Source organism: Squalius cephalus (assembly GCF_949319135.1).
Source record: "Squalius cephalus genome assembly, chromosome: 3".
NCBI classification, from domain to species: domain Eukaryota; kingdom Metazoa; phylum Chordata; class Actinopteri; order Cypriniformes; family Leuciscidae; genus Squalius; species Squalius cephalus.
The window spans coordinates 21,808,193-21,824,694 of NC_137124.1; the positions used below are offsets into that span (position 1 = coordinate 21,808,193).

The 16,502-nt window shown below is 40.1% G+C and overlaps 1 protein-coding gene across 3 annotated transcripts in view; it reads left to right on the plus strand.

Annotated features, from left to right (window-relative positions):
- Positions 1-15,529, plus strand: part of mettl15 (methyltransferase 15, mitochondrial 12S rRNA N4-cytidine) — a 104,942-nt gene extending 89,413 nt beyond the window's left edge. For 2 of the 3 annotated variants that reach the window (XM_079866906.1, XM_079866907.1), the window contains exon 6: positions 13,941-15,529. In XM_079866906.1, coding sequence (XP_079723032.1) covers positions 13,941-14,404 — 464 coding nt within the window. In that variant the 3' untranslated portion in view covers positions 14,405-15,529. The remainder of the gene's footprint in view (positions 1-13,940) is intronic. The other variant, XM_079866908.1, reaches the window with a different exon arrangement.
- The last annotated feature ends 973 nt before the right edge of the window (positions 15,530-16,502 follow it).

A 16,502-nucleotide genomic window follows, 5' to 3' on the forward strand; every position in this document is an offset into this window, starting at 1 on the left:
TTCAGTTGTAGGCTACAGTAGGCCTACAACAGATATGTTTTTAATAAATGTGTACTAATATTTTTAATATTTATATTATTATTAATAATAATAATAATAATAATAATAGTATATTGATTAGTTGAATCTAGCTCATATAGCCTATGTTTGTAAAGACAATTTAATTTGAAGAATAACAAATGTTAAATAAAATTACAATTAGGATATATTTTGGTGTGTTTCTAATTAATTAGCTACAGTTCTCTATGTAAAAACCTTTAAAATTATTAATTTTTGCGTGGGATTTCCCCCTTTCTGGTCAATGTATCCCTGCCTCTGCTTAATTATTTAGCAATTATAAAAGCAAAGATGAAGTTGACGATCGCCATCTCCATAGAGAATGCGCATGGAGAAATGCATGGATTAGCCTACATCAGTGTGATGCCTATTTATTTTCGTTTTGAATTGTTTCGTTTAAAGACATTTCAAGCTTTCTTTAGATATATTTCTTAATATTCTCTGTGAGGCATACACTTAGTTTCGGTTAATTTATGATGAGATCCGCTCCAGTTAACGTGCAGTGCAAGTAACCGCGGCGGCGCCTCTATGATTATAGCCTATGTCTCTGCTATATTTGCTTCTTATTTATTAAATACATGCAATTCGTTGATGAAAAATGTATAAAAATTAAGATACAATTTATACAAAACGAAATTCACTTTAAAGAAAGGCTTTCTACAAAACAAAACTTAATGAAGTGGTCAAAATCATGTCTGACCCACTCCAAGTCTCCCGATATACTGCACATCCTATCTTACTCAGTTCACTTTTCATAAATCAACATAGATGGAAAAAAATAACATTATAATATTTTAACAAATGAGCTTATTTAATGGCTACAACACATATAGTAGGCCTACAGACACTCTATTTGTACAAACTGCTGCACATTTATTTCTACTGCTTCTGAATTTTGCACACATAAGTTGAAAGGCATTTGTTTGTGCATAGTAAAACATCTGCAACATTTATCAAGTTCATGGATAATTGTGCGTGCATTTATTAATTATTATCATAATGAATAATGCAACAAGGATAAATCATGTAAACTGCCTTGTTTGTTTATTCAGAATTAAATGGATCGCAAAAGGATCCGAATGAAGAAACGTAAAAAAAAAAAAAAAAAAAAAAACGTGAACAATGATGAACACAGAAGAAAATGAACAGTTTAATTTAATTTAATTCAACAAGGTTTTAGAATATAGAATAGTTTTTAAACAAAATAAATATTTTTTAAAGTTTATTATCCCGGGCCGGTGTGATGCGTGCGAGTGGAGGAGACGCTGAGCATGACACGTGACGTGTTGCATTTTGTAACACAAGTGCTGGATCAAGGGCCCGGGTCGGGTCAAGTTCGGGCTCGGGCAGAGAATCTAAGCTCTGATTTATCTGATCCGGTCCATTAGCTTTGATCCTTGTACGGCTTTTCAGAATGTCACCAAGTACAAATATGTAATTTTTCAGTGCGAAAACTCTAGCTAGCTAGCTGGGAACAATGAAAAGGGTCCAGAGCAGCAAATGCAGTGAATGAAGTTCATGTTCTCATGATTTATTTTTATGAATAAAAATGTTTCAAAACATCCCCCCCTCTGTTTTTTTCACAAATCGCACCCTGGATATGCTTACACATGATATAGCTATATGCTACTCTGTGGTAGCTACATAATGTTATTTAGTTAAAATGCAGTTAATAAAATAAAAAATATTGATTGCTGGAGATGCCGCTGCACCGGAAAGTCCTGCCCGCTGGAGATGCCATCAGTGAGCGGCATCTCCAGCGGCCATCAGTGAGCGGCATCTCCAGCGGCCAAATGCGGGAGCGGCATCTCCAGCGGCCATCAGTGAGCGGCATCTCCAGCGGCCAAATGCGGGAGCGGCATCTCCAGCGGCCATCAGTGAGCGGCATCTCCAGCGGCATCAGTGAGCGGCATCTCCAGCGGCCATCAGTGAGCGGCATCTCCAGCGGCATCAGTGAGCGGCATCTCCAGTGGGCAGGACTTTCCGGTGCAGCAATCAATATTTTTTATTTTATTAACTTTATTAATTATTTTATTGTCCAGCTGTGGCTGCTGCCAAAGTAGGCCTAAGTGTGATGATACCACTTTCTGATTAATTAGTTATGTTTCTGCGCAGAGGAAATTATTAAATCCAATTTTTTCATAAAAAAGTAGGCTAACTGAACATCATGTAGCCTAGGCTATTCATGTGAAAAATTATAGGCCTAATTACTAATTTTAAAGGTTTTTACATAGAGAACTGTAGCTAATTAATTAGAAACACACCAAAATATATCCTAATTGTAATTTTATTTAACATTTGTTATTCTTCAAATTAAATCGTCTTTACAAACATAGGTACTATTAATAATAATAATATTATAAATATTAACAATATTAGTAGCCTAGTAGCCTACTAGTACACATTTATTAAAAACATATCTGTTGTAGGCCTACTAGCTGTAACGTTGCTGAGGAAGACAGGTGAAGACGAGGATCTAAACGCAGGGTATTTTAATAAAGTAATAAGAAACATGGAACACAAAACTCAAAGGAACAAAACCAGGGAATCACAGAGGCAACCATTACATGTACAACAACTGACAAAGTAACAAGTGAAACACAAGGGCTATAAATACACTGGGACCAACAAGCTAAACAAGATAACAAGGGGGTGTGGCTAATTAGAAACACCTGGGAAGACTAATAAACTAGAAAACTACAGAGGACTACAAAACATGGCACAGAACAGGAAATAAGTCCACACAAGACAAGGGGAACACAAGACAGGAATCATGACAGAGCCCCCCCTTTAAGGAGCGGATTCCAGACGCTCCACACACAACAATAAATAAAGGTCAAGGAGGGTGGTGGAGCAGAGGTGGAACGGGGGAGGGATGGAGGGCCAGGTCCGTGGAATGGAACAGGACCTGGAGCCTGCGGCAGGACGGGAGGCCAGGGCGAAGCAGGCGGTGCAGGCGACCCGGGCGGAGCAGGCGGTGCAGGCGACCAGGGCGGAGCAGGCGGTGCAGGCGACCCTTCAGGCGGCCAGGGAGGAGACGACCCTTCAGGCGGCCAGGGAGGAGACGACCCTTCAGGCGGCCAGGGAGGAGACGACCCTTCAGGCGGCCAGGGAGGAGACGACCCTTCAGGCGGCCAGGGAGGAGACGACCCTTCAGGCGGCCAGGGAGGAGACGACCCTTCAGGCGGCCAGGGCGGAGACGACCCTTCAGGCGGCCAGGGCGGAGACGACCCTTCAGGCGGCCAGGGCGGAGACGACCCTTCAGGGGGCCAGGGCGGAGACGACCCTTCAGGGGGCCAGGGCGGAGACGCCCCTGCAGGCGACCAGGACGGAGACGACCCTTCAGGCGGCCAGGGCGGAGACGACCCTTCAGGCGGCCAGGGCACAAGAACAGACACCGGCTCAGGAACTGGAACAGACACCGACTCAGGCACAGGAACAGACACCGACTCAGGCACAGGAACAGACACCGACTCAGGCACAGGAACAGACACCGACTCAGGCACAGGAACAGACACCGACTCAGGCACAGGAACAGACACCGACTCAGGCACAGGAACAGACACCGACTCAGGCACAGGAACAGACACCGACTCAGGCACAGGAACAGACACCGACTCAGGCACAGGAACAGACACCGACTCAGGCACAGGAACAGAAACAGACACAGGCTCGGCGGTGGCCATCTTGTCCGAAGACACTGGCTCGACGGAGACCATCTTGTCCTGAGACACTGGTTCGACGGCGGCCATCTTGTCCTGAGACACTGGCTCGGCGGAGATCTTGTCCTGAGACACTGGTTCGGCGACGGTGGTGGCCATCTTGTCCGGAGACACTGGCTCGGCGGCGGCCATCTTGTCCGAAGACACTGGCTCTGCGGCGGCCATCTTGTCCTGAGACTGGTTCTGCGGCGGCCATCTTGTCCTGAGACACTGGTTCTGCGGCGGCCATCTTGTCCGGAGACACTGGCTCGGCGGCGTCCATCTTGTCCGGAGACACTGGCTCGGCGGCGGCCATCTTGTCCGGAGACACTGGCTCGGCAGACGTGACGTGAACAGTCTCTGGATCGGCAGACGTGACGTGAACAGTCTCTGGATCGGCAGACGTGACGTGAACAGTCTCTGGATCGGCAGACGTGACGTGAACAGTCTCTGGATCGGCAGACGTGACGTGAACAGTCTCTGGATCGGCAGACGTGACCTGAACAGTCTCTGGATCGGCGGTCTCGGCGGAACGAGATTCTGGCATGGGGGCCTGGGGAATTGAGAGCGCTGAGACCAGTGAAAATCTCGGGAGATCGGCTGCTCGGGCAGATGTCAGTGGCAGATCAGCCAGCTTGGACACCAGTCCTCTCCACCCTCGGAAGGGTCCAGTGGACGCAATTGTGCTGGCTGATGGTGCGATCTGCGGTTGACCACGCTCCACGGCCGACGGAGCTTCGGCTGTATAGCTCCCCCCCAAAAAAAGTCTTAAGGGTGAATCCTCCTCCATTTCGCCCACAGTGAAGGGAGATCCACACAACTGCAGAGCCAGATTTATATATTGGGCCAGGGTCCAGCCAGGATATTCCTCCAGCATCATTTGGGCAATGTTCTCGTCCAGCCCGCTCCAAAAAAGGTCCATAAGCTGGGATTCATCTAATGGTGCTAGATGACAGCAAGTCAAAAACTTCTCCACATACCCTTCAATAGACTGACCGTCCTGAAAAATGGAGCAAAGCACTTTCAAAGGATCCTCTTTACCTCCTGCTAGATCCATATTTTGGTCAGTTATTCTGTAACGTTGCTGAGGAAGACAGGTGAAGACGAGGATCTAAACGCAGGGTATTTTAATAAAGTAATAAGAAACATGGAACACAAAACTCAAAGGAACAAAACCAGGGAATCACAGAGGCAACCATTACATGTACAACAACTGACAAAGTAACAAGTGAAACACAAGGGCTATAAATACACTGGGACCAACAAGCTAAACAAGATAACAAGGGGGTGTGGCTAATTAGAAACACCTGGGAAGACTAATAAACTAGAAAACTACAGAGGACTACAAAACATGGCACAGAACAGGAAATAAGTCCACACAAGACAAGGGGAACACAAGACAGGAATCATGACACTAGCCTACAACTGAACAACGTATGTTTTTAATAAATGTGTCTTTTATATTATAATTAATAAGGAATATGCTAATAATTTTCCTTGGTGCATTAAATCTGCCACATACATGTTATGTTGGCCTATTATAAATAATCAGAATACTTGCAATCTCTGATTTTTTTTTATCATGTTAAAATCATAATTGACTGATGGCCGCTGGAGATGCCGCCGGAAGTGCCGCTCACTGGTGGCCGCTGGAGATGCCGCTCACTGATGGCAGCTGGAGATGCCGCCGGAAGTGCCGCTTCGAGATGCCGATGCCGCATTTTGCGCTAGCCCTTACTGTCTTCTTGATAACTTTTCAATAACAGTCATTTTTCTGGACAGTTAACAAAATCAAACCATTGTCTCTAGAGAGTTCCCTAGCAGCAGTGCTGCCCTTTCAGCCTTGAATAACATTCATGAGGTTCTGTGTCCCTATGCAGCCTGTTGCTTATATAGAGGGGGATTTACTAGGTAATAAGGAAGCATTACTCTTTGAAAGTTTTGTGCATAACAGCTACTGCCAGCCTCACCCAGGAACAAGGCACTTGTAATGGCCCTTCCTGAGCTGTCAAAAAAGCAGTGTAAATTGGCACTACAGAAAAATATAAGACCCTTCATCTCCGTTCTTACTGGAAACATGATGTGATCAGCATAGATTAGGAAATGTTGTGCAAATTTTAGTTAACTCTTCAGGGTAAGCAAGAAGATGGAAGGCTTTAATTTCAGTTATGTCTCTCTCTTTCACTTATTGCTCTTTTCTTTCCCAGAGGTGAACAAGGAGAAATATGTTAGTGTCCGTGAGACACATTTGCTGGAAATGAGTCATCGGTGTGTTGTCATAGCATATGCAGGATTTAGTCTTTTCAGCAAACATATTCACCCTTTAGCCATATCTGTGTGCCATGAAAAATGAGGAATAAACCATTTACTGAGTCACAACTCCATCTCACGCCATTTTCGGACATGGCTCATAGAAAATCAGTCGAGTGCTTGGGTGTACAACCTAACATTTAAATGCTAAGTGTGTCTTGGCTAGATCCATGTGTTCACATGACCTATGTTATTTTTCTGTTCCTTTTCTCAAGCGAGAAGCGGTGGATGAGTCAAATGTGAGGCACGTTTTAATCAATTCATCTTTAGGAGTTTGATGGCATTTGGACGTACTTTTTTAACAGGATCAGGCCTACTCATCATGGTAGTTCACTCGCTCTGAATCTCTGTTGTACTGAAACAAGACTTACAGATCTGCAGGGGTGAAGCGTTAAGGACTTTGGTGTGAATGAATAAGAGCGTAATCATATAGTGTAACGCTAGGTAAAGGATGACAGAAAAAACGCATGCTGCAAAAAAATAAACTGAAAAAAATATTCGCAAAGTGCTCTACTCTTACATTGTCAATACAAGATCTTGACCAAAAATGTATGCACCTCTTGATCGAAATAAATGTTGTGATTTTATTTCCATTAAGAGGAACATACATTTTTGGTCAAGATCTTGTATAGACAATGCAAGAGTCGAGCACTCTGTGAAGTCTACTCCAGAACATCCCAAAGACTTTTACTGACTATGTTTACATGGACAGCAGTAACCTAATTATTGACCTTATTCTGAATAAGACAATATTCTGATTAAGGTGTTTACATGAGTTGCTTTAAGAATATTCCTTTCATGTTCCCGTTTTACATGTTATAAAACATAGATTGATTAATGGCACATGTCATTACGTCACCATGCCATGCCGTCCAACGTTCCCTCCATATCAACACACAGTTCGTCTTCGTTATGGTATCATATATGAAACCATGTTTCATTTTTAATTTTACGAAAGCTTCAAGTGTAGTTAATTATTTGTCATGCTATACGTGCAAATGGACGAGGGCGGATACAAATTCTGAAGCCAATCTTGTTTGCCATCAAATAGTTGACCACCTGTGTGTGTCCTGTCGCAAAATGTGGCGAAAACTCCCACACGACTTTAATAATGTGATGTTTAATAAGGTGTGTACATGTCTATAATGCACTTCGATAATGCATTGAAAATAGGAATACTCCACAAGTCTTAATTCGATTTTTTGTTTACTTCGAGTATGACTTTAGCCAGATTAAGGTAATCAGAAATCCCTGTTTACATGAGCCCCTTTCACATAGAGATTCCGGAAAATACACGGATAAAGTGACCCGGGATTTGACCCGGGTTCGTTTGATTTTGGTTCATTCACACTGCCAGTGATTTTCCGTAATCAGAGAGTGCGTTAACACACAACCCGTAAAAATCCTGTAAAGACACGTGACATCGATGTGACTTTAATGTCTCAGCAGCGTCTGAAGTTTGCTTATGAGCTGCGATTTCTCTCACGAGAAACCACGCTTGTGCATTTTTTTCTCTGATTCGATCATAAACTTTCGCATTACGTACCGTTTCACAGCTGGAGAACGATCCCGGCTTCAGCGTCATCAATACGACACGGCATTATTACGGCTTTTGTTCACACAGCGCGCGTTCCGGGACTGAACACGGCAATGTTACTAGGTCCCCAACCCGGCATCGATCCCGGCATAAATCACGGGTCGTGTTTGCGTTCACACAGAAGGCACTCTGGCAATTTGCCGGCAATTTCCCGGGTTCAAAGCTCTGTGTGAAAGGGGCAATAGTAGTTTCTTAATCAGAGTATTGACTTTTTTTTTTTTTTCAATATTGATTTTTATTGGTTTTATCAGAGTATTGTCTTAATCGGCTTAATATCGGAACATTGTTGTCTATGTAAATATACTGATTGTTATCCTGGAATATGGCATGATGTGTCTTCCTACATGGTTGTTTAAGAAATGAAAAGCTACACAATCCATCAATTAGGGTTAGAAGAACTGTTGCCAAACATATAACATGCTAGAAACATAATAATCACTGCAATAATGATCCAGTCATAGACTCTTAAAGGGATAGTTCACTCAAAAATGAAAATTGTGTCATCACTTACTCAACCTCGTGTTGTTCTAAACCTGTGTGAGTTTCTTTCTTCTGCTGAACACAAAAGAAGATATTTTGAAGAATGTCGGTAACCAAACAGTTGGTTTGAAAATACTATGGAAGTCAATGGGGTCCATCAACTGTCTGGTTACTGACATTCTTCAAAATATCTTCTTTTGTGTTCAACAGAACAGAGAAACCCATACAGGTTTAGAACAACATGAGGTTGAGTAAGTGATGACACAATTTTCATTTTTGAGTGAACTATCCCTTTAAGTATTTGCCTATAAAATTACAAACCGCAACTTTTTTGGGGGGCCGGGCAGTGTGTACACATTATATACTGTACATACAAGTTAAATTAAAATGTTTTCCGCTTATGACTGGAAAATCAGAACAATGCTCTAAATGCCGTCTTTTAAGCATTTGCCTTTGTTTTTATTCTTTGTTCAATCAGTCAAATTATGTTTGGAATAACACAGCCTTGAATTTCAGAATGATAGTTCTGCCCCTTGTTCATTCCTTAAACCAACTCAAGCTAGTGATTAATAGAGAGGAATTACAAAAGGAAATCCGTAATTCAATTCACACTCAGACAAAGAATAAGCCCTCTATTCAAGCTGAAATGTGCTTGTGCAGAGCCTCATTCAAGAGGGATATTTTTCCCCTTCCTTCATTACAGAAGGATGTCATGCAGTAATCAGTTTGATCCAAATAAAGACATGCTGCCAATTATCAGAACCATGAGCAGCTGGGTGTTACCCTCTAAACCCTGCACTCTCATAAAAGACTGACAACCAATTACATTTCCATTTAAACGAAGTGTCATTTTCACATTTGACTTGACTTTCTAATAGCCAGTGTTTAGTATAATATAAATATGAACTATTAAGGGAATTATTAAAATGTTTCCATGGTTAAAATTTGTTTAAATTATTTAATGTTTTATAGTTATCTTTAAATGAAGTTTAATAGTAGAGATTGGTGTGGCCTTTGCCTGTTTACAATGTACAGCCCATTAGGCTTCTGTGTAAACATTGTTTTAAATAAAGTAAGTACATTTTAAATGTAGAGGCAATTAGGCAGAGGCTCTTCTCATTGTCACACCCATCAGGATTCATGGCCAATTATGTAGAATCAATAGCGATTGCTGCTTGGAATGTGAGGAGAGCACCCATTGAGATAACAGGAACAGACTGATTGGTGTATTTATTCACTTTGTATCTGTTAGGCTATTGAGATTTGATTATTTGTTGTTTTTTACATTGCTGCAATACACATTTTATTTTATGATTAATGTTTACTGCCTACTAAACATGATCTTGATTTTTTATTTTTTTTATTTTTTTTTAGCTGCCTGTTTCCAGGCCTGTCTTTCTGTCTATACATCTATTTATTCTCTGCTCATTTTTTTATTTCTTTTCATTTTCCTCTTCCTCCCTCGCTCCCTTATGACTGGATTTTAAAATTAAGGAGGGGGGAGGCATGTGGTCTTATTGATTGGCCAGTGTCTCGCTCCTCCAAGCCCAGAAGCGCAAGACTTGAGAGATGCAACACCTCTCTTTTTCTTTGGTTGCGTCTCTCCATCTCTTCCACTCATTCGCCAGCGTGAAGCTATATGGCACAAATATAAGTGGGTACATTTTACCTGAAATAATTGTATAAATCGTTAACTTTTTTTTTTTTAACAAAATGTTTCATATTGAAGCTCTGAAGAGTAAGGTGAAAAAACTGCTGTGTGTAACAATCTTTTTCTTCTGCATAATTTCAGATTTTTCTGTGTATTTTTTATATACAGTATACCTTTTCTCTTTTATTTTTTTTTTTGCATACAGATGCCCTTTAAAGGGATAGTTCAAGTTCATCCCAAAATTCTGTCAACATTTTCTTTGTTGCAAATCTGTATTTGTATGCCTGTTTCTTCAAAAGTCTCATTTTTGAAAGTGCAATTTTCAAAATATCTTGATGTTCAATTGTTCAACTGGCGAAATGAATGTGAATAAATGATGACAGAAATTACATTTTTTGGTAAACTACTAAAAAAATATTAGGGAAATATGTTTATCTGAAGCCATGAAGGGCGAGGTTGAATCTGTCCTTTCTATCTGCAACTTAAAGCTCTGCATGTTGTCAGTTCAGGGAACAACGTCACCTCCCCTTGCTCAGACTGAGCAAATTTATCTCAGCACAATATACAGCATGGATCTCTCCATGAGCTTTGGGAGCTTTGTAGAACAGCCTGTTTATTTTCAAAACCACTGTCATCACACATACTGATCTGGAATAAGCCCCTGTGTGTCCCCAGCTGTGTTCATCTTTCAGTGTGTTTGTCTCTTTGTTTATATGTTCTTAAAGTATACAGCACAGTTGACAACTTAAAAAAGTGAGGAAACCCGTTGCCTTAGAATGATTAATAATCCATGCTTAATTGATAAAATTAAGTTATATGAACTTGACAATTCCACATAGCTTAATTTGTTCAATTACGCATGGTTTATTTACTTAATAATTTTGAGGCAACGGGTTTCCTCACTTTAAAGGGTACCTATTATGCCCCTTTTCACAAGATGTAAAATAAGTCTCTGATGTCCCCAGAGTGTGTATGTTAACTTTTAGCTCAAAATACCCAACAGATAATTTTTTACAACATGTTTCAATTGTCATTTTTTTTGGGCTCAGAAAAACGTGCCGTTTTAGTGTGTATCCCTTTAAATGCAAATTAACAGCTGCTGCCAGCCCAGGGGGCGGAGCCTCACGAGCTTGCACTAAGAGCCAGGACAATCTCATCTGATAATATCAAAACAGAAACTCTCGGTAGTGGTGTTCATTTCGACTCGGAGACTCGGCTCGGGCAATAATGCCCACAGAGCCAGAGAATATATGCTGTATGGAGATGGAACAGGAATAGTTTCGTTTAATTACGGTTATTTGTCATCTGCTTTTATCCACTATCAATACAAGCCTGCTGTAGCAGACCCCGTCCGAATGATGACCAAAATATACTGATGAGTTCAATTAAGTTTATTGTACATCACACAAAAGATGAAGCCTTAGTTTTACTCCAGAAAATCACTGTAAGAGCCGAATAAACACAGTATATAAGTGCGCATTAAAGTCTTATCCATAAACTCTCTCTCTCTCCCTTTCATTATCATGGAACATACACAGCGAAATACACAAAACACTCGTTAGAACTAACAGTAAACAAATATATACACACCTTTTCAGTGCGTGCTTAATCAACTGGTAAACTGTATATCCACGACTGGATGAGCTGTCAGAAAGTGCGCGCTCTCACTTTCATTTTTGCCGTGATCAGTAACGTTAGTCCTGTCTCTCCGGAGACAGCTGGATCACGAACAGTACAGATCCATCCTCGAGTAACAACGAGAGTAAATGAAGAATGCTAAGTTCATTCTTACATCCAACAACAAAACACCTCAATCGCTTAGGAGACATTCTTGTCTACAGTTGCTCCAGCATGGAACAATGGCGGACTCTGTGTCCAGCTCACTCAGGGCAGGTCTAGGCTCAAACTGAAGTGTCACTCAACAGTCCTGGGAGGGGCCTGTGCAAAGTGACGTCACATTGCCCCGAATCTGAGAACAGCTCGTTCTGAGACAGTGCTTATGATTTATGGGGATTTAAAAAAAAGCACATGGTGGATTTTTATCATTATAGGGTGGTTGTGTACACACACTGCCAACACATATTTATGTTCAAACACCATGTAAAAGTGAATTTTGCATAATAGGTGCCCTTTAAGTCAATTATCACTTTATACAGCTAATCAAGTTAACCCTTTTCACAGACTGTGATGACACGTTTCAGCATAAAAAATCTAAAAAAAAATTTAGTTGTGATGATGAGATGCAGTTATGATATCGTCACCTGATCCGTGTAATAGAAATACATGAGCGCAAGGTACAATTTTTTTGTTATAGTTATTTCTACACCCGGACAATAATGCAGTGTATATTTCAAGAGGTTTAATTGTTTTTGTCATTCGTTATATTGTTTTGGTAAGAGTACATTAACAGATGAATGAAGGCGTTGTTGTGTATGTTTGGTGTGCACATATCAACGGATATCATAACACGCTTCAGAGCAATTCCACGCAAAACTGTCACATCCATAACGCCAACACAATGCCATGGTATTTAGTTGGCGTTATGGATGTGACAGTTTTGCGCGGAATTGCCCTTCATTTACCAATTCGGTTTTCAGTTTTCATGAAATAAAGACATTACACATTTGTTTGTTTTTTTACTATACCTTTTATACCTCCTTTGTCAGCTGCCATGGCTCTGACGCTAGCGTTTACTTCCGGGTTAGATTGCGGATTTCCCAAAGGGGTGGGCACTTCCAGGGTCGTGTATTTAAATATCTGGAAATTACCAAGTGTTTTTGTATTTTGTACCAAATGTATTGTTTAAGAAATATTTCAATCGATTATTTAATAATTGTGTATTATTTTAAACAGTTATCTGTATCTGTATATTTTCTGTTACCATAAATGTCTAGTTCTGCCTTAAGCAAGAGATCAGTGTTTTTTCTCACGCTATCTGGATACAGAGTTGGTTTAGTCCAGTTACAATTCAGGACATTTTTTAATATAACTCCGATTGTATTCGTCTGAAAGAAGAATGTCATATACACCTAAGATGGCTTGAGGGTGAGTAAATCATGGGGTAATTAAAATTTGTGGGTGAACTAACCCTTTAAGCCAGACCTTCTCAGCCTTTGGGGGAGAAGGGGGTCAGTGAGTTAAGCTGAGGTTGCGTTTGTGCTTTTTAAATCAAATTTACTTTGTTCTTTGTTAGAAAAAGTGCGCTGAGCAAAGCATTTGTAAAAAAAAAAAAGAAAAAAAAAATCCAATAATTTTTTTTCTTTATTAGTATTCACAGACTTGAAATTTGTACCCCAATTTTTGATATTTGATTAATAAAATTCACTCTCTTTGGATTATCCTGGTTTACGCCTATGCCTTCCTATCACCTCCCTTGGTCCCTAATGGCATACGTTACGACACTAGTAAAGTTTTATATATATATATATATTTTTTTTTAAAGAATAGCCTACACATTTATAACTCTATGTTATACTACCTTGTCAGTAAATGACAAAAAAACGAATTAACACTGGTGCGAGGGTGTTTCTAATACAACGGCTGAGGGAGTGGCAACAAATTTTATCTTTCTCTCTTCTGACCAGCGTAATCAGCCTCTCTATATTTTCTCCCTCTTTTGGAAAGTCATGGAAACTCAGTCACAGAGTTTTCTTTTGCTATTGGAGCAAAATACAAAAAGGATATTTGCTGTCGCACCGGACTATGATGAATTCTGCTTCTGAGAACCCCGGTAATGTGAAAAGGGTCCATTACTAGAAAGTTACAGGCAGTTGAGTTTGATCAAGGTTGGACCAAAGTGAAGAACATCTGATCTAACTGATAATTAATAAAATGAGTTTGGGGTTGATGAAGGGGTACTTGAGCATTTTTGATGTGGCCAGGAGATATGTAAGACAAAAAGGTGTAGAAACACTGCTCTGACAGATATTTGAACTAAATAGACAACAAATTGGAAAATGTATGTTAAATCAATATCTTTTAGTTGGAGCAATACCTGAGAAAAATAAAACAAAAGACTAATGCAAGTAAACAATACAATTTTTGGATCCTTTAAAGGAGCATTGCAAGACACTGTTAACTAAATAACTATAACTTACTAAATAACTAACTTAACTAACTTAACCAACTGCCTCTCTTATTTTAGGAGCATTTCCAGCCAGTGCGATGTACGCCCGGCGTGACCGCCTGCAGCGGCCTTCACACGTTGCCACCAAAACCTTCCAGGCCTTACGGATATTTGTAAACAACGAGCTCAATGAGTTGCACGCCGGCCTGCATGTGGCGCAAACTCTGCTCCGTCCCAAGGGGCGACTCTGTGTTCTCACCTTCCATTCCTTGGAGGACCGGCTGACCAAGCGTTTTCTTCGTGGAGAGGACCTGGCTGCCCCACCACGCCGCAGCATTCGCCAGCGAGCCAAAGACCAGCATGGATTGGAGAGAGAGGAGTACGAGGAGGAGGAGGAGGAGGAAGAGAATGAAGATGGGGAGAGGGGGCGAGAGAGCGTACATTGGGTCAGTCTGAAGAAAGTGATAAAGCCATGTGAGGAAGAGGTGCAGGAGAACCCAAGAGCTCGATCAGCTAAACTCAGAACAGCAGTAAGACGATAGACAGTGGTGAAAATCCAACCAGAGTAACTGAAACTGACAATTTTTACTAGATTGCTAATTTAACTTTTTTCATGTGTAGTTTCAGTACAAAATAAATATCAGAACTCCAGAAATTGTTTTTGTGACTTGTTGTTGAAAATGTTGGTGGCGTTGCCATGAATTCTGGACAGCATATCTGGCTGAAGTTAGTGAAAAAAAACCTATACCAATGTGTATTTATGTACATTTATTTCATACTAAGTATTCTACAAATCCATTAACATAATTTACTGACATATCGCTTGAGTCTTACTGATGTAAATATTATAGTTAGTTATGTTTATTTGGAGTACTTCTTTATTGCACAATGCACATTTCTTAATATTAAGCCTAAAATGTGTTTTAATATCACTATTAGTAAGGATAATATGATCTCAGTCTAATATCATTCTTTAAATGCAAGATATTTGAAGTTTACCTGCAATAGTTCCACTTAAGCACAATCAAATATACTTAAGGATATCTTTAGTTGGACGTCAGCACTATTTCCGGATAACTAAAGTACATCAAGTACATAATTAGTTGTTCCAATTTAGCAGACTTTAAGTATGTCAATTTAGTATAACAAAAGTACAATTGTAGGGTATTTGTAATAAATGTATTTCAAATACATTTTGGTACATTTATTTTTTCACTAAGGTAGGTATGTTATATTTTGTAATTTGATTTAGAATGTTTTATTGTATTTTGTTTACAGTTTAGTTTTCATTTTCACTCTATCATTGTTAGTTATTGTTTAGATGTATTTAGTTATTTTAGTTTTACTGGTTTAGAGCTGCCAAAGTTAATGTGCTAACTGGCATAATTTAAAATTATTTAAAGGGATAATTCACCCCGAAGTGAAAATTGTGTCATTTTCTCACCCTCAAGTTGTTCCAAACCTTCTTTTGTGTTTAACAGAAGAAACAAACTCATACAGGTTTAGAACAACTTGGGGGTGATAAATTATGACAATATTAAAGTTTTTGGGTGAACTGTCTAGTGTTATTGTTATCTAACGATATTTTAATGTTTAATGCAGATGGGTTGTAAAGTTTCAAGTTTTATAACATACCAAACAATAAAACCAAAATTAAAGTCAGCACTAAATGAAAATTCACATCTATCTTCTAAATGCATGTTGTTCATTGTGAACAATTTATTCATGCACATTTAATTTTTTCTTTTTTTTGGACCCCGTAAAACCGTCGTAACTCAAACCTGATATGTCAGACTTCTCTCTGGTGACATATGCTGGACTTCTCCTCTTAAATCAAATCCCTTTCTTACAATTTTAACTTTATTTCGAACGAAAAAAAATGTCATGTATAGTTTTCGTTAAAGCTAACTGTATGGAGGCACTCAAAGTTGCATCCATCTTATACCTAGCCTGGTTAAAACCAGACCATTCTCAGTAGTAACTGAGTTATAGTCTGGCAAAGCTTTTTTAATAACTCATTTCCAAAGGGGCGTCACCAACGGACGTCGCTCAAATGCCTCTGGGCGCAATTGGATAGACCTAAAACTCCTAAAACCAATCAGAGTGATCGTCACGTGTAAAGCCATATGCTGCGTCCAAATTCGCCTATGTTACACTATGCCATAAAAGTATGTACTCTTTTTGTGAAGAAAATGTATTTACTTTTGAATGTGTAGCAAAAAAGTAGGCAACTTTGGGACATACTACTTCGTCATCTTTATCGGACGGATCTGTCGCGTGCATCCCGTCATGTAAACTGCCCTGTCAATCATCTTGTCACAGTTAAAATCCTCTATTAAATCTAATTTAATTTCCTACTGTTTCGGAGAGAAATGTAGTAGCACGTTCATCTGCCAGTGGGTCTTTCATGGAGACTGTCCTCATGTGTTTGCAATTTGAATATAATAATACTGCATTTAAAAGTTGGTGAGCTTCACCAACGGAGTGGACGTCGCTCAAATGCCTCTGGGCGCAATTGGATAGGTTAGACCTAAAACCAATCAGAGCGATCGTCATCTTGTAAAGCCCGCCTCAACGTTTCTGATTGGTGCCGCGATTTCGAGGCCATGGAAATGGACTTGAATGAGCTCTTTGCCAGAC